The sequence below is a fragment of the Staurois parvus genome, unplaced genomic scaffold, assembly GCF_062004578.1.
Source record: "Staurois parvus isolate SC_StPar_1 unplaced genomic scaffold, SC_StPar_1.0 ptg002753l, whole genome shotgun sequence".
Lineage (NCBI taxonomy): Eukaryota > Metazoa > Chordata > Amphibia > Anura > Ranidae > Staurois > Staurois parvus.
In genome coordinates, this window is record NW_028320549.1 from 3,022,391 (window position 1) to 3,046,214 (window position 23,824).

General features: G+C 41.2%; 1 protein-coding gene across 4 annotated transcripts in view; it reads right to left on the reverse strand.

The window, feature by feature from the left end:
• SSBP3 (single stranded DNA binding protein 3) overlaps positions 1 to 23,824 on the reverse strand; it is a 116,938-nt gene that overhangs the window by 72,256 nt on the left and 20,858 nt on the right. For all 4 annotated transcript variants that reach the window (XM_089666576.1, XM_089666574.1, XM_089666573.1 and 1 more), the window contains exons 3-4: positions 23,467 to 23,528; positions 22,286 to 22,370 (exon numbers count right to left, since the gene is read on the reverse strand). In XM_089666576.1, coding sequence (XP_089522702.1) covers positions 22,286 to 22,370; positions 23,467 to 23,528 — 147 coding nt within the window. The remainder of the gene's footprint in view (positions 1 to 22,285; positions 22,371 to 23,466; positions 23,529 to 23,824) is intronic.

The window sequence follows — 23,824 nt, forward strand, 5'->3', positions numbered from 1 at the left end:
CGGGGTCAGTAGGGGGCCCCATGAGATGCCCCTGGTACCTTTTTCATAGGCTTTTTTGAGTTTGGGCAAGGACACGGGCCCCATGATCCCCTATTGCCCGGGGGGGCCCCATGAGTTGTCAGTCCGCCCCTGACTGAATCCATTTTTTCTTAGCAAAAACATAACTGGGAGGACACCCGGGTTAAAGGATCCCAGGATAGCAGCCCAGAATTACATATTTATCAAAGTGGGGGTCGTAACCTATACTGACCTAAAGATTAACTACACAGTGTTAAATTCCATAAATTGTCCATAATTCTTAATGTAATGAGCTATCTTCATCAAAAGAGGTTATGCTAACAGGTAAAAAGATAGCAAACAAGGTTCAGAAGACTAAAGTCTAGGTTCACACGTGTGCGGGTGGTTGGCGCTGGAGGACCACACCTGTCCCGCATCCATAACCACCCGCAGGTAAAAAGGTGCTGCAGTTTAGGAGATGCGTGGATGTGCGACTCATCCGAATGGCACCCCCATGCACTGGAAACCACAGTACGGCTTCCCACAATTGGAACCACACTGCATTTATGGCTTCCATGTGGTCAGTGTTTTCAGAAAAAAGGTACACGGACCCTTTAACTGTGTTTTCGGGAGGCAGAGCAACCTATTCCAATGAATGGGCTGTTGTGTCCGCACAAAATGCAGCTCGCAGAACCGCTCAAGTGTGATCCTAGCCTAAGACACAAAAAGATGCTTCCAATCTATATCTTTATGTTGGATATCCAACAAGTTGTAATTTGAATGTGTTACATATGCTGATTTTCAAACTGTAAATACTTGTTATATGGGAATCTAGACATGCCCAGGATAAATGGAATTAGGGTGTGTCTGCTGGCATTATAAAAAATACTTCAGCACACTTTCAGAACACCACTCACACCATCAGATTGGGTAGAAGTCAGCTCTATGACCCCCTCCCTTCAGAAAGGGGGAACAAAAAAACAAAACAAAAAGTGCACTGAGCTCTCATTGGACATCAAATCACCACCAGGATACTGGGAGTCGCGTTTAGAAGGACAAATCCAAAAATCAGGCAGACTGTAGTTTGTAGATCTTCCCTTGGATGCCATAATGCGCTCCTTGGGCATTAGAGGATCCAGAAGCACTTAAAAAGGGGAGTAATATTCCAAGTTTCAGACAAGGTGAGGAAGGGTTAAAACATGTCAGGTGTTTGCTGCTATGTCCCTATTTCAGAGATTTTACTTAAGCCTTTCTCCCTCACTCCCCATTAAGGATTGGCACAGAATTTGACAGTACCCGCTCCCACTCCGGTTAGCATGTTGTCCTCCCCGTAGTCTTCTAAGACAAGCGACAGGTCCCAGAAGACTACAGGCCATTCACAAAGTGCAGCGCTTCTCACGAATGCGCATTGGGCACCCAGGAGTGAAGCTGCAAACTGTCACAGCCGGGTGCCCGAACTGAAGATGCCGGCACCAGGGAGAGGAGACGGCTGGTGAAACCAGCGGTGGTGAGGACACCACTGGACCAAGGGACAGGTAAGTGGCTGTATTTTAAAAGTTAGCAGCTACAGTTTTTGAAGCTGCTGACTTTTTTTTTTCCCCAGGTGGAACGCTTTAACTTCACCAGCTCTGGGGCAAAGGGGAATTTCTCCAATGGAGACATAGACAATGAAAGCAAATTTTATTAGTAGACTGAAGTATATTTAAAAGCACGGTTAGGGTTTTGCTGCTGCGTTCCCTTCTTTGAAACGCAGTTATGTGTTTTGTGTGTTCCCATTCGCACGCAAAAAAAAAGAAGAAAAAGGGAATTTCTTAGCCAAGTTGAGCACAAAATATACCAACAGTCCCGTTCGGGAGTACTGTAGTCAATCACTAGGTCAACTCCTCTTGAGTGGGAACAGCCATACAGAAATCAAAATTCCACCAGTTCCTGCTGAACTGCCAAACTTCTTGAATGTGTGGATGAGTGCATCTGTCCATCCAGGTTTTATGCCCTGATGAACAGGAAGTAGTGTTGCACCCAAAAACGCATTGGGTATTTTTATAGGACTTATTTACCAACAATTAAATGTATTACTCTCATCCAATTTTGATCAGAGGCAGCTTTTTATATTCCTATGGTTTGAAGCATTGGGACCATCTCAGTTATGTTATATACTCACCAGCCACTTTATTATTTACACCTTGCTAGTACCAAGAAAAATCCCCCCCACACCATTACATCACCACCAGCCTGAACCATTGATACAGGGAAGGTTGTATCCATGTTTTCATGTTGTTTATGAATTTTCGATCTGAATGTCACAGCAACCAGTCTGCCCATTCTCCTCTGGCCTCTGACATAATTTCATCCAAACAACTGCTGCTCACTGGATATTTTCTCTTTTTTTCGGACCATTCTCTGTAAACTGTAGAGATGGTTGTGTGAAAATCCCAGTAGATCAGCAGGTTTTGAAATACTCAGACCAGCCCATCTATCACCAACCACCACTCCACGTTCAAAAGGCACTTAAATCCCCTTTCTTCCCCATACGGATTCTCGGTTTGAACTTCAGCAAGTCATTTTCAGCACGTCTAGATGCCTAAATGCATGCCATGTGATTGGCTGATTAGCAATTTGTGTTACCAAGCAATTGAACAGGTGTACTCAATAAAGTGGCCGGTGAGCGTAGATAAACAACTGTTCAAACTGACCCTCTCTGGCACAGAAACAGTAATCCCTACCACTTTGGCCAGGTTTGTACACTCTCCTCACATACAGGAAGTCAATAAATTGGTGGTGATGAGGACCTTCATGTTTGGGTATACTGACCTGCAGTTTATCATCGAACTCCAATTGAAAAAGGCAACTCAGTGCAACCTTTGGTAAAGTGCATCTTGAACCATTTTTTTTAAGTTTTCAATGAGGTAGGAAGAAGAATGAAAGCATCTATCAGGTTTTCATTTCATTTGTATCCAGACTAGGGAAGATCACCTTCTCTATGCATTCTAGTGACTGTCAAATGGACAGAAGGGCCTCATTCACACAGCTGCAGAGGGTTATACACCAACATGGAATAAATGTTACATTTTGTGTTGTCATGTGTTAAGATTTCTTCCCCAGACTGGACCAGCACCAGAAGTATTGGAACAGTGCATAAATATGTATGTTCATACCAAAATGAATAACCATGTTTATGAATCATTAAGGTGGGATATTCTCACAGCTTTGGGAAAATTAAAAGTAAAAATGCTAGAAGTGCGAAAGAGGCTTTGGCAGAAAGACAGTGCCAGAGCACCTGAGCTTCATAAATTGAACCTAAATGTTCACTAGCAACCATTGCAATACAACCGTAGTTTATTCTGGGAACATTTTACACACCTACAGTTTTTGTGTGGCCAGTCGTAATGGCTGGTCACCTGTATTTCAAACAACAATAGATATATCACTCAGACTAACTGCCCTGTGTTCTTGATTGTTTTAGTTTTGGATACAGTAGGAAGGGTTGAACCCTGCTTTTTTTGTTTTTGCTTTGCCACATCTGGGACATTTCCCATCACTTATTGTCCTAGAGATGCAAGAGGAAAGTCTAGTTGTTCCGAGCAATGTCCCCACTGGAAGATTTCCTTACCTCTTCTGTGGACAACTCTAAAAATGTTGGATTTCCCTTCACTCTCTCAAGGTGACAACTGTCACCAGGACAAAGAGGGGTGAATATCCCCCAATGGGGACAGACCGCATTAAAAACCTCTCTCCACTCCAACCATCCAAAACAAAAAGTTTTACCTGGAGATACTCTCTGAAAAAATTACATTATGCCTTTCCCTCGTTTTGACTGGTTAGCATTTGAATGTTCCTGCAACTCTCCTTTAGTTTGTCTTCTATTATTGCTGCATTTTAAGGCAAAAATCACTCCATGAATGGCTTGTCCTAGAACAGTTACATAGTCTGGTTGAAAAAAAGAAGACAAAAGGGCATCCAGTTCAAAAAAAAAAAAAAAAAAAAAAAAAAAGTTATAATCCTATAACCACCATTGATCCAGAGGTAGGCAAAAAAAAAAAACAAAAAAAAAACAGCAACGCATGCTCCAATTTGCTCCTGCAGGGGAAAAAAATTCTTCCTAATTCCCAGAGAGGCAATCTGATATTCCCTGGATCAACTTTACCTATAATAACCCAGTCACATCGGGTGTGATTTGCATGCCAGGCAACTTGAAAATCTTATGCCAAGTTGCACCCTATTGTCCGGCCCCCCTAAAGTCTGAAGGACGATAAACTGGCTCTTTGTTTACAAAGTTTGGAGACCCCTGCTCTAGTCTAAGGTCTGCTGTGCAGGGACCTTAAGAGGCCGATGCCAAGTCAGATTCAGGTACTTATATGTCAGACTTAAAAAAAAAAAAACAAAAAAAAAAAAACAATGTTTACACCCCGGGCACATCGGGTGCGATTTGGCATGCAATTTGCATACCATGTGACTTGCCAAGTCACACCCTATTGTCCGCTATTAGAGTGATCATAGCGGTACAGTTCCAACTTGATCAGAGCCATAACTATTTCTAAAAGTAGTGCATGTGCTACTTTTAGAAATCGTTATGGCTCTGATCAAGTTGGATCTGTACCGCTATGATCAAAGTAGCGCATGTACTACTTTTGTTGCAATTTGCATAGACATCTATGTCAGATGTCTTACAAATCACGAGGAAATCAGCAGGTCACCAGATTTTGAAATCGTGTGACTTCACTGGAAGTCGCACGATTTCAAAATTGGCTTTGATGTGACCAGGGTGTAAATGTTAATATCCAGTTATATTCTGTGTATCTAGGAAAGAATCCAGGCCTTTTTTAAAGCAATTCACTGATCTGGCCAGAACCAACACTTAAGGGAGTCTATTCCACATTTTTACAGCTCTTACTGTGAAGAAACCTTTCCGTGTTTGGAGATTAAATCTCTTTTCCTCCAGATGTAAAGAGTGCCCCCTTGTCCTCTGTGATGACAGTAGTGTCTAACCTGTGGCCCAAGACAGCTAAGAATGCAGCCCAACACAAAATCATAAACTTAACGTCGCCGCTACACTTTTTTTTTTTTTTTTTGCAATAGTGAACACACGCAACTGAAGAAAAAAAAAAATATGAGTCCATTTTCTGGACTTTTTCTCTGGAAATTTTTATCTTCCCAATGAAAAATCTCCCACTCTTCAAAATCATGCCTTATTCATGTCATCAATCTTAGGCAGACTGATATTTGTGAGCAACTATTTTCAAGAATAAAACTCACGAAGGGCAAAATTAGAACCAAAATATCCGATACCTTGAGAATTGCCACTATATCCATAGAACCAGATACCGATGTGTGAGTTCGTCAAATATCACACTAGTTTTATGTTGCCCCCTTTTACTTTAATAATTAAAAAAAATAAAAAAAGAGAAAAGATTTTCCAAAAAAAAAAAAAAAAAAAGTTTTATTTCTCAGATAAATACATTATCTATATCAGTGATTGTTAAAAAATGTGATCTACCTGACTTTTTCTGCTCATCAGCTATCATTTTCATCATCATTTATTTCAGGTATTTATTTAGCGCCGTCAATTTGCGCAGCGCTTTACATATATATTGTACATTCACATCAGTCCCTAACCCTCAAGGGGTGTACAATCTAAGGTCCCTAACTCACATTCATACATACACATATTAGGGCCAATTTAGCCAGGAGCCAATTAATCTACCAACATGTCTTTGGAGTGTGGGAGGAAATCAGAGTACCCAGAGGAAACCCACGCATCACAGGGAGAACATGCAAACTCCAGGCAGGTGGTGCCGTGGCTGGGATTCAAACCAACGACCCTAATACTGCCAGGCGGAAGTGCTAACCATTTAGCCACTGTGCTGCCCATCATCCATGTGCTGATCATCATCATCATTAATATTCAGGATGTACATAGCACCAACAGTCTCCGCAGCGTTTTACAACATAAGGGCAGACAGTACAATTACAATACAGGAGTGATTAGAGGACCCCGCTCGTTAGAGATTGTTAGTGTATTTTATGTGTGGCCCAAGACAATTCCTCTTCTTCCAATGTGGCCCAGGAAAGGCAAAAAGGTTGGACGTCCTAGAACATCCAACAAAATGAGGAATTTCCAGCACAAAAGAAGCACATCATCTTTGGATACTACAAATATGATCCCAGCTCAGAGTCAGACCGAGTTCACAACAAGATCTGGGAGCAGGGCATGCTGGGAAGGCGAGCCCTTCTGACAACACAAAGCTGTTAATTAGCAGCCGGCCTGCCCCCCCTGTGAAAGGAGGATGATATCGGGGCAGGGGTGTTCCAGTCTGCTTCCCTGATTTATTGCTGTCCGTTACCTCCCATGTAAAGAGGCTTTTTGTTCTCAACAGTGTGGAGTCTCAGAATTGCAAATGTGAAGAGCTTTGTGTTCCTTTTGTTTCCTTGACCAAGAACAATAAAAGCAGATAACTTCCAGTTTACGAGCCCCCCCCCCCCAGGCCCAAAACCTACAACCTTTGCTCACTAGGGCATATGGGGGAAAAAGAAAGAAAGGAAAAAACACAACCAATTCTGAACCGAGCAACAGAAGTTGGAGGGCACGCAAGCCTGATCCAGCCTAAGAATCTTTTGTAAAATGATCTTTGCATGTATGATCATTAAAAGTAAACCTAAAAGCTTACTAGATGACATTTGGATCAATAAAAAGGACTGCAGATCAAATGAAACTGCCATGTTTATTCCATTTTTTACATCTCGGGGGCTGCTGATTGGCACCTTTTTGCACCCACTTCCTGTCTACATGCAGTCACCCCCCCAACACCAGCTGCATATTGTTGTTCAACACTGGCTTCCTTAGTCCTCTTGCACACGGGACGTTTTTACAGCTGCGGTTTTTGGCTTTTGACTTTTTTTTCCATTATTATTATTATACAGGATTTATAGAGCGCCAACAGTATGCGCAGCACTTTACAAAATGAAGGAAGACATAATTACAATACAATTTGGTAGAAGAGGAAACAGAGGGTCCGGCTCCTTAGAGCTTACAATCTAGGAGGAAGGGTTAAGTGATACAAAAGGTAATAGCTGTGGGGCATGAGCTAACAGAGGAAATTAAAAGCAGTTTACTTGTTAGAAACAGGATAGGCTTCTTTAAAGAGAAAGAATTTCAGGGACTGTCTAAAGGTGGATAGATTAAGAGATAGACAGATTGGGGAAGGGAGTTCCATAGAATGGGAGAATCTCAGGAGAAGTTCTGGAGGCGAGCATAACAGGAGGTGACACAGGAACTAGAGAGCAGAAGGTCTTGGGAGGATCGAAGAGAGCGATTTGTTTCTACAGCCAGTAAACGCCCCAGCATGTTATCCTATGTGTCCATGCACATAGACTGATCAACGGTTTTTGGCTGAAAAAAAACAAAACAAAACAAAAAAAAAACAAAAAAAAACACAGAACTAGTGGGTTTCTAGAGGAGGTTTTTAGCTGTAAAAACGCGTCAAAATCTGGCAAACTGGCGTTTTTGGACTTTGAGAAAAAAAAAAAAAAAAAAACACCCCTGCTAAACTCTAATGCAAAAACGCTGAAAAACTTGAGTTTTTAAACATATAAAAAGAAACAAGCAAGCGAGCGCTAGGAACCAACTAATGCACTAAAAAGGTAACCAGATAACCTCCAATAACATATAGTAATAAGAAGTGCAGCGCTCATAAATAAACGACAATATAATCAAGTGCACATGTATTATTATTATTATACAGGATTTATATAGCACCAACAGTTTGCTCAGCGCTTTACAATATAGCAGGAGACAATACAGCAACAATACAGTTCAATACAAGGAGGGATAGGAGGGCCCTGCTCCTCGGATCTTACAATCTAGGAAAAATTTATAATAAAATTCAGGATGAAATGTGGCAAAAATAAAGTGCTATTAAATAAAGTGCTAATGAATGGGTAATATACAGTCCTAATGGGAACAGGTAACAATATAAATGTCCATAAACTGTGGCAATAGGTGAAGGTCCTTATATGAGTGATCATAAGTGATATTCCTCGTGCCATTTGTGATAATTCGGTGAGTGGATATAGTAAAATTACGCACTCACCAGATGCCAGGGATATACATGCAGTACCGCAGCCGTCCTCCATAGTGGGCTCTGTGGATTTTTTAGCTCATAATAGAGCCAAAGAAAAGGATGCCCATACTGTAGTAATTTTAAGAGTAATTTATTAAATAAGCATAGATAGCCATCCACGTGCGTATAAAATAGATTTAAAAAAACGAGTAATCAGTAGCACACCCCTTATGATTAAGTGTGTGACACGAAACACGTCAAGGAGGAGCCGGACGCAGTGACGTCACGCCGCCAGACCCTCCAGCAGTTCCGGCGGCCATCTTTGATCTTGGATGGTCAGTGTGTGTTACTGCTACTGATTACTTATTTTTTTTTTATCTATTTTATACCCACGTGGATGGCTATGCTGATTTAATAAATTACTCTTAAAATTACTACACAATGGGAATCCTTTTCTTTGGGTATCGGAGTGACTGAATAATTATGAATCAGCTGCTGCATCTGCAGGGCACCAATGAGGAAACCAGCAAGGTCTGCATCCCTTTAGCCAAGGCTCCCACTGATGCGGTGCGGAATGCGCATCAGTTTGTGTGCAATTTCTGCACTGCATCATAATCGCACCCCATTCACACGAACCGTTGGGGGTGTGTATTTCAGTTATCAACACCCCAAAATCGGTTCACAAAATGCGGTGCCATGTGCAGATTTGGATCGCATGGGCGTGAACAAAAAAGGGCCCTGCACTATTTTGGTGCGGATGTGGTGCATAGAAAAAATATATGCCTCAAATTGCACTGCATAGAAATCACATGCGACCTGCACAGGAACGCGGTGCTTAGGTGCGACTTGCACAGGAACGCGGTGCTTAGGTGCGACTTGCACAGGAACGCGGTGCTTAGGTGCGACTTGCACAGGAACGCGGTGCTTAGGTGCGACTTGCACAGGAACGCGGTGCTTAGGTGCGACTTGCACAGGAACGCGGTGCTTAGGTGCGACTTGCACAGGAACGCGGTGCTTAGGTGCGACTTGCACAGGAACGCGGTGCTTAGATGTGATTTCCCATAAGGAGTACTTTAACAAAAATGACATTTTTATTGCAGGGGATGCCAAAAATCTGACTTCGTATCTTAGTGCAGACATCTGGAAAAAAATCAGTAAGCCTATCACACAAGCAGGAAATTACATTTTCAGGGGGTGTTCTGTACATAGAACACCTCCAGGTAGCCATATTGCACAGCATTTTACAGAAAATTACAGCACTGCAGATTGAAATGGAAAAACAATTTTTAGTAACATTCAATTACAATATACAGTAACTTGTTGCAAATGTAAATGCTATATTTTATTTTTATAATTTATTTTTCCCACGAAAGTGGAAAAAAGGCAGTTCTGAAGGCAAAAGGGGGTCCTATCCAGTACTAGCATGGTGTACCTAATAAATCTCTCTATCTACACACACGCAAATATATTCAGGTCTTGAGAAAAAAAAAAAAAGGAAAGACTACAGGAATTGCAGGTGTGAAACGGACGACATGTTTCGTGTTGAAAGCGGAAGTGGTGTAACATAGTTTTGCTTCTGCTGTGTGATGAGACACCTAGCTAACAGGTGGGAAGCCTCACTTTCGCATTCACTGTGCGGTGCGCTGCTAGTATTACGGAGTCATGTCAGAACTTACTGAGCCTCAAAGAGGGCAAATTGTTGGTCTCTGCTTAGCTGGTGCCTCTGACTGAAGATGCCAATATATTTGCTGGGTCAAAGGTTATGACGGCATATACAGTTTCCAGGAAAACGTCATCTGATAAGAAGAAGTGCATTTTCATTTTAGGAACGCTTTTTTCTAGTCATTAGTGGGGCTAAATCAATGTTCGCTTTCAACTGCAGAAAATTCTAAAAAAGGAGCAGTACAGAACATATTTCTCACAACGAATTTCTAACAGTAAGCCCTGGTTCACACGGATACGGTGCGGCATTTGCAGCATTTTCAGTGGGAATTCTGCACCACATCAGAATCGCACCCCGCTCATGCGAACCACTGCGGGTGTGTATGTTAAGTTAACACCACCCTGAAAACTATCCGCAAAACGTGGTGCGATGTGCAGAATCGGATCGCATAGGTGTGAATACCTACACGATCCGATTCTAGTGCAGACCTAAAAAAGGGTCCTGCATGTTTTTGGTGCGGTGCGAATAGAGCCATACAAAATGCATGGCTCTAATCGCACCGCACACAAATCGCATGCGATTTGAACAGGAATGCAGTGCGGTTCCTGTGCGAATGACATACAATATACCACACCGCATATATGTGAACCTGGGCTGAATGTGGTTTTCTTTCAGGAAAGTACAATCACTTCAAAAATCAAAACGTGTTAAAAGCGAACAAACTTTTGAAGTACTTTGAACGTTCGTCATGTCATCGAATGAACGAGACTTTTCGTACGAATGTCCATTAGAAAATCTACTAGTATATAGCCAGCTTTACACTGGACAGGAACATTTAAAAAAAAAAAAACCAAAAAATGTACGTAAAGCCAGTAATCATACACAAAGGCTCTGCGACTCAAACGGCTGCTTCCTTATTATACCCAGCAAAGCACATACTCGTTACACTAAACATGCCAAAGGCTTAAAGTGCCTACTACACCCGGCTCAGTAGGCCACAGAGCCCCAGATCATTGTGCTGTGGTTTTATGCCTCTACAGCAAAGACCACAAATCAGCCACTGCCCAAAGGGCTGAGAGAATGTGGTTCGTTCTTCATTTGTGTACAATACCACCAAAGCCTAATGGTTATACCAAGCAGGTTTTAAATGCATTCCAATCTAGGGAGTATACAAACCAAAAAAAAATAACCTAAATGGACCTAGCTTCAATTTAAATTTTTTTCCCATTTAGTATACCATAAAATAAAATTAAAAAAAAAAAAAAAAAAAATCAGAACAGACTTGAAAATAGAGAAGAATCAAGTATACATGATATATCCTTACCATTTTTTCCCCCCAAGAGTTATCAAAACCCATCCACAACACTGCCCCAATTTTCATAACCGATCTCATCTCTAAATACCACCCAAACCGTACTCTCCGCTCCTCGCAAGACCTCTTACTCTCTAGCTCCCTTATCTCCTCCTCCCATGCTCGTCTCCAAGACTTCTCCAGGGCGTCACCCATCCTCTGGAACTCCCTACCCCAATCTATTAAACTATCACCTACTCTACTTGCCTTTCGGCGATCACTGAAAACCTCTCTAATCAGGGAAGCCTATCCCGCCCTCTGCTAATTCTGGAATCCTCTACTCTTCCAACCACTTCATCCCCCACAGTGACTACCTACTGTACCATTCACCCCGCCCTCCTAGATTGGAAGCTCCAAGGAGCAGGGCCCTCCTATCCCTCTTGTATTGAACTGTATTGTTACTGTATTGTCTTCACTATATTGTAAAGCGCTGAGCAAACCGCTGGCGCTATATAAATCCTATATAATAATAATATCTCTGGGCAGCTATAGATAAAATACAAATATTTTGTCCTATTCTGCAATGGCTATTGCACTCATTACTTATTGTTACGTCGTCACTGTAACACTCTGTGCATGGATGTAACTATACATATTTTTATTCATGACTGAAAACATGACACTGTACTTGTTGCTAAAACTCTCAACAAACTTTTATGGAACTAAAATACCAATTAATGCAATATAAATATAATCTTTAGGGATAGTTCACACTAGATGCAGTTCAGTGTGCATTGCATGCACAGTGTTTTCGATGTATTCCAATGGCCCTAGTTCACACCAGTGCAGTCAGTTCCAGTCAGTTTCCGGTACAGAAAAAAAGAAAAAAAAAAGTAAAAAACATGTTGTATTTTTTCTGCACAGAACCATACTGGAACATAGCAAACTGCATCAAAACTGCACCAGAACTGCGTGTGGTGTGAATTGAGAGCAAAAATTTATCCAGAATGCATCCAGAGTGTGAACTGGCCCTTAGCAGCTGGAAAACCGACCAATGTACATAAGGACGGTTTTTGGCTTCTGGCATTTTTTTTTTCTAGAGACAGTAAACTCCCCAGCATGTTATCCTATGTGTTCATACACATATAGGCTTTAGGGCCAGTTCACACTACAAAAATGCACTCCGGATAAGTTTTTGCTTACAGTTCACGCTACATGCAGTTCCAATGCAGTTTGCTATGTTCCAGTATAGTTCGGTGCAGAAAAAATGCAGCATATTCTACTTGTTTTTTCTGCACTGAAAACTGACTGCACTGGTGTGAACCAGGGCCATTGGAATACATGGCAAACACTGTGCATGCATTTTTGATGCAGAGAAAAAGCACACTGAACTGCATCGAGTGTGAACTAGCCCTTAGGGCCAGTTCACACTATAGAAATGCAGCCCAGATGCGTTTTTGTATGCACTTTTTTTATGCATTCCAGTTCATTTTTTCCTCTCTCTATCTTCAATTTAAACAGGGACTGGTGCATTCCAGTGTGTTTTGGTGCATTCTACCATGTTCCAGTAAAGCTCTGTGCAGAAAAAATAATGCAACTGAAACGGATGCAGTGTGAACCAGGCCTTAATCAGAACTGTTTTGGTAGAAGCGTTTTCTGGCTGGGGAAAAAAAAAAAACCCCCAGAACTAGTAGGTTTCTAGAGGAGTTTTTAGCTGTAAAAATGCTCCAACGCTGCTAAAAGTTGAAAAACGCGACTATCTTGCGGCAATTATCGGCAGAGGAGCTGGATGCACAGCATGATGCCTACAATGCTCGAATGGATACAAGTGATTCCAGTCCTTTTTCCTGTGATGTTACGGCTCCGGAAGGTCTTTCTATACAAATTGTTTTTTGTTTTTATTTCTAATAGGTTTTAAACTCATATAAAGTTTGAGCCTGAAGATTTTGTGGGAGTATAACTTTGCTAAAAAACGCAAACGCTGAAAAAAAGCTAAAAAACGCGAAAAAAACTCAGTTTTATTGCAGCATTCTTCAGCCAATACTACTGGCGTTTTTAGAACGTCCAGTGTGCATGAGGCCTTAGAATATTTTAAATGCCACTAACAGTGCTTTTGCTGCCAAACAGCCCTGACCCATCGAGGCAAGGACTCTACTAGACCTCTGATTGTATACTGTATCTGGCACCAAGAAATCAATAGCAGATCCTATAAGAGCTGGAAGTTGCAAGGTGGGGCCTCCATGGATCAGACTTGGTTTTCCAGCACATCCCACAGGTGCTTGATTAGAGTGAGATCTGGAGAATTTGGAGGACAAATCAACACCTCAAACTCATTGTGTTGCTCAAACCATGCTTGAGCCATTTTTTCAGTGTGGCAGGGAGAATTATCCTGCTGAAAGAGGGCACTGCCAGCAGGGAATACCATTTCCATGAAGGGGTGTACTTGGTCAGCAACAACATTTAGGTAGGTGATACGTGTCAAGTAACATCCACATGAACGGCAGAACACAAGCTTTCCAAGCAGAACATTGCAAAAAGCGCCACACTGCCTCTAGCGGCTTGTATACTTCCTATACCACAACCTGGTGCCATCTCTTCCCCAGGTAAGCAATGCACATGGCCATCCACATCATGTAAAAAAAAAAACACAATGCATCGAGGCAGGCCACTTTCTTCCATTGCTCCGTGGTCCAGTTCTGATTGCTCACATATCCAGTGAAGGCGCTTTTGGCTGTACACAGGTTGGCATGGGCATACTGACCAGCGCACACATTTTCTGCTTCAGGGACAACATGTTCAATTGCTGCCTAATATACTCCCCACTGACTTTCAGATGCTATTGTAATATACGATATATATAGATATCTATCTATATATATAAAATTTATGTTTAGAATATCTATTTTGATCAATGTTAAGCCAAATTAACTTTTTTCCTCCAAGTTGTAGAAATGCAAAAAATAAACTTTCCAGTGACTAATCACAAAATAAAACAAGAAAAAAAAAAAAGACAAAAATTTCCAGTACTAGAGAGGACATCTTTGCTTGCAGGTCACACAAAGAAGTTTCTCAGAAAACAAAAACGTACGGTGTCCTAAAATGAACTCGGTAGCTATTCAGTAATACAGCAGTATAACCGTCAAGGTTGACAATTGGACCATGGTCAACTAAGCTAACTGGAGATCTCAGGTCTACTAAAGTTGAACTCCAGGCAACCAGCGAAAATCCATACATGTGACCAGCCTCACCGGTCAATGAATTGGTTATTCCTTTCAACCATTCCTATAGCAAACACTCCTGCCACTGCATAGCCAGGATCTGCACTCTTAGGACTCCCTCACACATCCATGGAGCTGTGTTTTTCTGCACACCACTTGTGTATGGTGTGAACAAGTTCTTAGATTTCTCTGAAGACAATACTGCAGATAAACAATGCAGCTTTGTCAAAGACACTTGACCTAACAATGACTGGATAATGAAGCATTAGCAGCACACCAATGAGATCATCACTTTGCTTTCCGCTCTTCATAGAAAGCATCCAGTATTCGATGGAGAGCGCACCATGCAAAGCAGTGACGCCCAACTGGCTTCTAGTGCTCTTCATCCTTCTCCTAGTTCCATGACAACTACTGGCAGGACAAACAGATTTTGGCTGTCAAACTACCAGCAATCAATGCCTGTACCAGTTTTCAGAGGAATTTGTCAAGTGGTAAGGAGGCAATAGGTCACCCTTTCAATGCTGCACTACCACACCGTGGTTCCATAGACCTGCATTAGTTGCATTCTGCAAATGACATGGCTGCCAAAAGCGACATGCGCTTTCATTTTTGCCACGGTAATGAAGCACAGCAGGGTCACAGTAGGTCTAGTCATGAGTGGCTGAATGTTACCTTTCAGGTGGAGTGTCATAAAAACTGCCTGGTTTTACTGCCCCCAGGCCGCACATGAACAAAACCTTAGGTATACAGTGACTAAGGCTCCATTTACATTTAAGCTGAGTGACTTTGGCTCTTTTGAGGCTTTTTGAGCATTTGTACAAGTGTTGCACTTTTTTTGGAATTTTCAGTCAATAGAAAGCTAGTTACTAGGCAAGCAAAATGCACACAAAAAACAAGCATTACATGCATTTTCAGATGCTCCCATTGAAGTCGATTGGGGCCAGAATGCACAACTCTGCCAGACAAGGTGGCCACGCACTTTTGAGCGATGAGCTTCAAGCTCCTTTACATTCAGGTGTGAACCGGCATCAATGAATATAAAGGAAATCCTAATGTTAATCCTTAGAAGAGCTTCTGGTGAAGCTTTAAATCCACTTTGAATTCAGTCAAGATTAATGAGAAGCATGTTTATCAGCATCAACCAATATTTCCTAGAACACCCAATTCTCAACTCAACCTCACCTATTGGGTTACTGACACCAAGCTTTAACTGAACAGAACTGCTCTCACACTTCAAACTGGAAACATTTTTATGTCATACACCATGACTCCACAATGGACAGCATCTTATCCTGATAATAAAGTAAAACAGCTTTGTGCTGCATATCCCCTATAAATATAAAAAATAAATAAAATAAGTGAGCGCTAAAACAATCACAAGCAGCCAAAGCACCGAAAAGGCAAAACAAAAAACCTTCAAAATAATCAAAAGACAGAAAGGTGCAGCGCTAGAACAAATAAAGTCCAATATATACACATATATTACAATATGAATTGCACAAATCACGTGTGTGAAAATTAAAGTGACAGCAAGTGCAAATACACAATCCTAAGAAAGAAGTGTAACAGGTGATGCTAGTGAGCACTTAATAGTGCTAGATATCTATTCACATTCATAGTCCTAAAAACAGTTCATAAAAAGGTGCTTAAATGTGAAGATCTATCTGAAAAGATCTCAGGTAGGTGCCCCATATGTCATCCAGGTGATGTGCCGTGAAATATGTTAGGAATATGCACTCACCAGATGCGCAACCGTAATGCACATGCATATATATATATCTCAAGTTGTCTGCCGGAGGTCCCCTTAAGGATAAGATCAGCCTGGTCCGGTCAAAGACAGATAAGTATCCCCTTCCCCTGGGCAGTCTGCAGCATCTGGTGAGTGCGTATTCCTAACATATTTCATGACACATCACCTGGATGACATATAGAGCACCTACCTGAGATCTTTTCAGATGGATCTTCACATTTAAGCACCTTTTTATGAACTGTTTTTAGGACTATGAATGTGTATAGATATCTAGCACTATTAAGTGCTCACTAACATCACCTGTTACACTTCCTTAGGATTGTGTATTTGCACTTTTGTCACTTTAATTTTCACACACATGTGATTTGTGCAATTCATATGGTAATATATGTGTATATAGGACTTTCTTGTTCTAGCGCCGCACCTGTCTTTGATATGCCCTATAAATGGTGGAGCTCCACAACTAGAATCTTCTATATCCTGTAGCAGTATATGCTAAGTCTAGGAGAATGACTGTTGGGTCAGAAGGCTCAGATCCCCTACCCATCAATAAAAAAAAAAAAATGCAGTACAGAAATCCAACATAATACAGGCAATCGCACTTTATGAAAACGCAAAATCAGCTCAATTTAGAAAAACTAAAGCTAGAAATTCAAACAAGGTACAAATCAATGAGGGGTAAACTACAGTGTACGTGGACAATTTTACTCTTGCTATTGAATGATGTAACCTCTTGTTAGTGATCCCCTAATCAGCAAAACACTGAAATCAATATGCTGCAATTGGCAACAAGACAGTGGTGGGAGATAAACGCCTGTGTAGCTTACTTCCCTCTAAAGCTGGCCATAAATGGATCGAAATCCAGCCAATTCAGCAGGAACCGACCAAATTTCAATCCATGTATGGACAAGCTGGTTGTATTGAAGTCGATCGATGACGTCAACCAGCCTGTCAGGATTTTTTTTCATGTTCGATCACTGCCAGAGTCTATAGCCATAAACCGTAATCATTGTATTCTGACGGCTGGGAAACCTCCCGCTGTCAAAACAAAAAATCTCTGGGGAGGAATTTCCCCATCAACACCGACTGTGTTGATGGGGGAGATCAAGCAATCTTCTTTCCTTCAACTCATGATTGAAAGAAAGAAAAATTGGTTGATGTATGGCCCGCCTAAGGCTAAAGTCACTCATTCTTATGGTATATATGCACTGTGCATGAACGGTGATGCTGGGATTTAGTCAATGCACCATTTTTGTACAGAATTATTTTCTTACATTTATGGATGTGAATGCAGGTATATTGTTTTCTGTAGGCCCATGCACACACGTACTTACATGCACACAGATCCATAAATATCAAAATAGGAAAACCACTGAACATATATTATGTTGTACATGTGTAAAAGTTTGCATTGCAGCGCAAACAGTCTATTGGCCTTCTCAGGCAAATATCAACAAATGTGTAATCCAGTTGATTCCACACGATCGAGTTGACATGGCCTGGATTCTCTCTTAAAATACACAGAATATAATGGATACTAACATTTATATGTAAAGTTGATCCAGGGAATATCCGATTGCCTCTCGGGAGATCAGGAAGGAATTTTTTTTCCCCTGCAGGAGCAAATTGGATCATGCTTTGTTAGGTTTTTCTGCCTTCCTCTGGATCAACTGTGGGTGTAACATTATAATTTTTTTTTTTTTTTTTAAATGGTTGAACTGGATGGACATTTGTCTTTTTTTTAGCCAGACTAACTATGACATATTGGCCCTTAATGGTCAGTCCTAGCAACCAAGGTGGCGAGGGCTGGCCTAGCTTCCTAGCAACCAAGGCAGCAGTGGTTGCCTAGGGTCCCAGCAACCAATAGGGTACATTAGCATTGTACATATAAGTGTTAGCACACAGTACATGCATACACAGTTTTACAAGTTTTTATGTAAGATCTTGCTGTCTGCTAAGATGCTTGGTCATGTGCATGAGTCCTAAAGCACGGAGAGGAAATTAGGACCACTAATCAAAGAAAGTGTACACGTCAATGTAAGCCCATTTACTAAATTTGTGCACAGAATTACACAGATTTTAAAGAAGAGGGGGGAGAAAAAAAAAAAATCACTGCAATCATTTAATGCACAACAACATGAGTTCATATTGCACATGTTGCACGCACAATAACACACACTATGCAATGTGAACAAGCCTTTTTCCCTCAAGCATCAATAGTGTCGCTTTTATCAGAGCTCGCGACTTTTAAAATTGGAATATCCGTACAGCAGATTGTATCTGTTCACTCCACCGTTCTTCAGTCTGTGCTGGCTTTAGCAGGTATTGGATTACAACATCTCAGGAAGGGGATGTTGCAGCTTCACGAGTTACAAGCAAAGCCAGTGCGAGGCCTCCTTACTGTGCACTGTAGGACACAGATCCAATCTACGATCCTTCTATTTATTGTGTGGTCTTCTGTCCCCCATCTCTACACCTGAATATTCACTTTTAAAGAATGCCTGAACAGAACCATGCCTCCTGTATTTGGCGTGTTGGCAATTAGCCTAACCAAACATGTATGTGAAAGATCTGGTCTTACCAGCAGAACATGTAGCATTTACCAGGATTGCTCTTCACCCATGTATTGTTCCTTCGCAAAATCCTGCAAGATTTATGGCTTTCTACAAACGGCACTAGAGTCCACATCATAGTGGGAAGCGGGCTATAATACCAGTTTGCTTTAGAAGATTTTAGGCAAATAAAACTTTAAACCCTTCAAAATCTCTCAAGGACTGCTAGGTATGAGAACGGGGTTTAAAATCCCTTAAGGTCCACATGCTATAAGACGGGCCTTGTTCTCCAGGTCTGGACAAAAAACACACCACAATGAAAGAGCTGCTGGTCAATTCCAACACACATGGGACTACCAGAAAAGAGGCGATAATGGTACCCAACCTAGACATAAAAGAATCATAGATTGTAAGCTCCAAGGAGCAGGGCCCTACTAACCCTCTTGTATTGAACTGCATTGTCTCCCGTTATATTGTAAAGCACTGAGCAAACTGTTGGCGCTATAGAAATCCTGAATAATAAGAAGATAAGACATTTTACCCAGTTCAGTTGGGATTTTTTGCTTCAGTTCCAGCTCAAGAGTACAATAAAAAAAAAAAAAAAAAAAAAAAAAGGAAGTGTTTCCAGACCCCCCAACCCAAGACCATCACAGTTGTGAGCCCCATGTATAAGCCAAAGAGCCAGTCCAGTAACAGGAAAAACATGCCGGCTGTCCAATCCTTTTTGGGGGGAACCAGCAACCCAGGAGCTATGTAAAGTCCAGGCATTTAATGCACAAATGCACACGTCTACATCCTGTATTGATGGATAAGCGGGAAGAGATTTTTGGCATTAAAAAAAAAATATAAAGGCCCAATGACTCAAACACACAAAATAATGAGATTATTCTAATATTGCAAAGTATAAAGTGCAGAAACACTTAGCAACCACTGAACTCAACGGAATCCTCCATACTTGTGTACAGTGGATTCCAACTGGCTGCTACAGAACTCAATTTTGCTCTTTGCACCTCTACCGAAGAAGCCTATATTGGTCAGATCTAGACACAACTTCCAACATAAAATCCAAAACATTACATCAAAACACCACACAGGCTATGATTATGTTCAGTACCTCTAAAGGAAACCAAAAGGACTGCAAAATTATTCCTACAAGGAAATATGTAGCCCACCATTGTTGATGTCCTGGAAATGTGATCTGTTTGGCCTTTTCTAGTTTCAAGAGAAGTCAGTACACCTAATCCACACCAGTGATACAAAGCAAGGAAGTCACTGGATCACCGACAGCCAGGCAGCTAGCATTTTCAGCAAAAGATCAGCAATAGCCCTAATATTTCTTTAACACTTTTCTCCCTCAAGAAATTAATATCCCTCTAGCAAGATCTACTAAAACCTCAGGATTGTCCAGTCAGCATTTTATTTGACAAATTCAGAGAAAAGCAGATGTTTATTGCAGCCAGTAGAGTCTGTACAAAAAGCCATTCCTGAGCTGGGATATCATAAAAAAAAAAAAAAAACAGTGAAAAATTAAAAATGCTACTAAGTAAAATCAGTCAGCATACTACGGATACTTTCCGGCATCTGCCCTAAAAACAGACTAATCAATGTACATTTAGCCAAAGTTTCATGATTGACTACAGCCAAATTAAACAGTGTTTTCATTGCGCCGCTGGCAGGACTGCAGTATCATGTCAAATGATTCTGTGCAGTACAGTCCCTTTTACCAAAAGTTCCAGAAATCACTAGTTGCAGTAGGGGTTACTAAAGAGCTGTTGTATAAGAAAAAAAAAAACAAAAACGAAAAAACTAAGCTGCGGCACATTTAAACATTACTACTTAATTGACAATACCATTCACGTGTACATTAATATAAGAAATGTCTCATCACTCAGAGGCATGGAGGATAGTCTATGCCACAAAGAAAAAAATGGCAATGCTGCATACCAATACAAAGGCATTACATGAACAGGAAATCATTTTGCAAAGGAAGGATTTCATTTGCTGACGTCTTACTGGTGGTACTTCGTTTATGTCTTTGCTTTACATCAGTGGTCTCCAAACTGCGGCCCGGGGGACGGATATAGCCCTTTGCTTGCATTTATCAGTCCCTTAGGGCATTATTCCCCCACCATTAGCAACAGTGGGGCATAGTTCAACGCCACTGACGCCAACGACGGGGCACTATTCCCCGCCACTGACGCCAACGACGGGGCACTATTCCTCCCACTGACACCAACGACGGGGCACTATTCCTCGAACTGACACCAACGACGGGGCACTATTCCTCGAACTGACACCAACGACGGGGCACTATTCCTCGAACTGACACCAACGACGGGGCACTATTCCTCGAACTGACACCAACGACGGGGCACTATTCCTCGAACTGACACCAACGACGGGGCACTATTCCTCGAACTGACACCAACGACAGGGCACTATTCCTCCCACTGACACCAACGACGGGACACTATTCCTCCCATTGACACCAACAATGGGACACTATTCCTCCCACTGACACCAACAATGGGACACTATTCCCCCCATTGATGGGGCATTATATCTTCCGTTAATACCAATGATGGAACATAGTTTACTACCACTGGCCACAGTCCGGCCCCCCTAAAGTCTGAAGGACAGTAAACTGTCCCTTCGTTCATATAGCTTGGAGACTCCTGCTTTACACAAACAGTGCTCATTGGAGTTGCTCTTTAAGCAGTTAAAGAATCAGTTCACCTTTGGGACCATGTTACATGTTCTAGTCATTTTTATGGTGGACCATGTAACATGTTCCCGCTCCTGCAGTGGCTCAGCGATCCAAACCCTCTATGTAACAGCGTGGGGAGGAGTTCCCCGTACCAGCTGTCACTTTTTGAAAGAGCGCGGACCTGCAGGGCTCCGTCCACACAGATGCGCCATTCATTCAGAGTTCTGTGAATGAATCAACCACAAGTTCCGACATCCTTTGCGGATGTCAGCTTGTAGTTCTCAGTGAACTACCACGGTGGTGTTTAGCTCTCTGTTAATTCATTGATCCTTCCTGTCAGTGTAAAACTGCCTGCCCATACGATGTACAAGCAGACAGATCACACTGACAGTATGCAGGAGTCCTGCATGGCACCAGCAATCTGCTGATCAATGGTGCATTGCATTCCAGTCTCCTTAAAAAAAAAAAAAATATATATATATATATATATATATATATATATTTTTTTTTTTTAATTTGGTAAATTCACATTTCTCTATCTGCAAAAAAATTAAACAGTGTTACTTATTTAACACTGCAGGCCATATGCAAATTATAACAAAATATTTGTCTACAATAGAACAAATAAGAGCACTAGAGACAATAGGTCATCCCTAATTGCTCTATCCAGAGTCCCCAAGTTATAAAACTCCAACACCTTAAAGTGTATGTAAAGTCCCCCCCTCCCAATATATTTTAATACGGTGGGCGTGGGTTAGAACCTCCAACTGATTTTTTTTTGTGCATCTCCCCCAAGTGAGATTTCCCTTCACTTCCTGTTCCACAGATGCAACTGAAAGTTAGAGGAACCTCTGCAAAGTGAGGAAAGACCCTCAAACAACTGTCAGTGGAACAAGGAAAGGTCTACATTGGAAGATTTGCTTTTAGACACAACTTCAAAATATCTTCACCAATGTACAAGACAAGGGAAGGCATATTTACATGATTACAAACACATTTTAAGTCCTACTATCCAGCCTGACCACATGGAAGTGACCACACTGTACTCACGTAGTCGTGGAAAGCTTTTGCTTCACTTGAATGTTCACAGGTATCCCTCCTTTCTGGAGCAGCACAGTATAAGTCCCAGAACACACTGCAACAGACAAAATTGTGATTTATATTAAATGGCAACTAATATTACCCATGTTGAGATGCATTTCCAGTGTTTATCTAATACAATTTTACATGCAGGGTTACAGGCGTACAAAGATCCTTTAACATCAGTCACTGGCCCAAATAATTTTAGATTCTGAATGGAAATGTGCTATGAAGAGAACAAGAAACCTAGGCCAGAACCTTACGGCTACAATGCTTTGCCAAACAGGTATCACCAAGAGTCTGATGCAAATGACACCCATTCATGTCTATGGATCACTGTATGCTGCTCTAGGACATCCGGGACACTAGAAACACAATGGGGTTGATTTACTAAAACTGGAGAGTGCAAAATCTGGCTGTGCATTGTAGCCAATCAGCTTCTAACTTCAGTTTGTTCATTTAAGCTTTGACAAAAAAAAAAAAAAAAAAAAAACTGGAAGCCAATTGGTTTCCATGCAGAGCTGCACCAGATTTTGAACTCTGTAGTTTTTAGTAACTCATCCCCTTACTGAGGATCAGAATTCATATCCAATACCCTTTGTGAGATAGCATGCGCCTTCTAGAGTTAGATACCAACAGCGGAAGCACGCTGGCTTCACCCAATGTCTAAAAAAAGGTTTCTCGCTGCTCTTCACTAGACATTTTGGAGAAGGCTGCCTCCTTATTACATGGGCTTGAGGGTTATTTGTAAAATGACTATGAACCGGGCAACAGTATAGCCAAGACTGTGTGGGAGCTATTTAGATAGATGGTATGTTAGTAACAGGTGACGATCGGACAGGGATAATAGTAGACAAGAGTGCAGAGTGTAGCCAACTATGGTCTACAACATCCCACTTGAATCAAACATTTTGCTTGTTAAGATGGATGATGGCAATTACTCTGTCTTTAGTCATCTCCACACTTGTATTCCTTGGAAAAAAAAAAAAAAATACAATCCAACTCCAACTTTTGTTGATCTATGTTACTGGCCTTTATGGTTTGTAAGATTTGAGAAATCATTCAATATCTTTAGAAGAACACACACGTAATATAAATGAATAGGGTATATGGAATAGAAAAATCATTCGACAGATGCAAGTTTAACTCACCACCACCAAGAGTGTAAAAAGCCTGGAGGTTCCCCCAATGTGATATTCTTCTCCCACCTTATCTGTTAACACAAATGAATAAACGTTTTACAGTGGAACGTGTCAAGACAACTATATAGGATGATAAATAAGGGAACAAAATAGAAAACACAAATACTCAAAATTATCCTAAAAATACTGACTAAAGACTGTGTCTAAAGGATATAGTCATCCGTCTAAAAAAAAACCAAAAAAAAAAAACCACACACTCAAACTTGTGTACCAAATATCAAAAATCATATTGTACACGTGTATAATATGCTATATTAATCATTAAAAATGTTTGCTATACAGTGTTTATTTTTATATTTATGGGTGA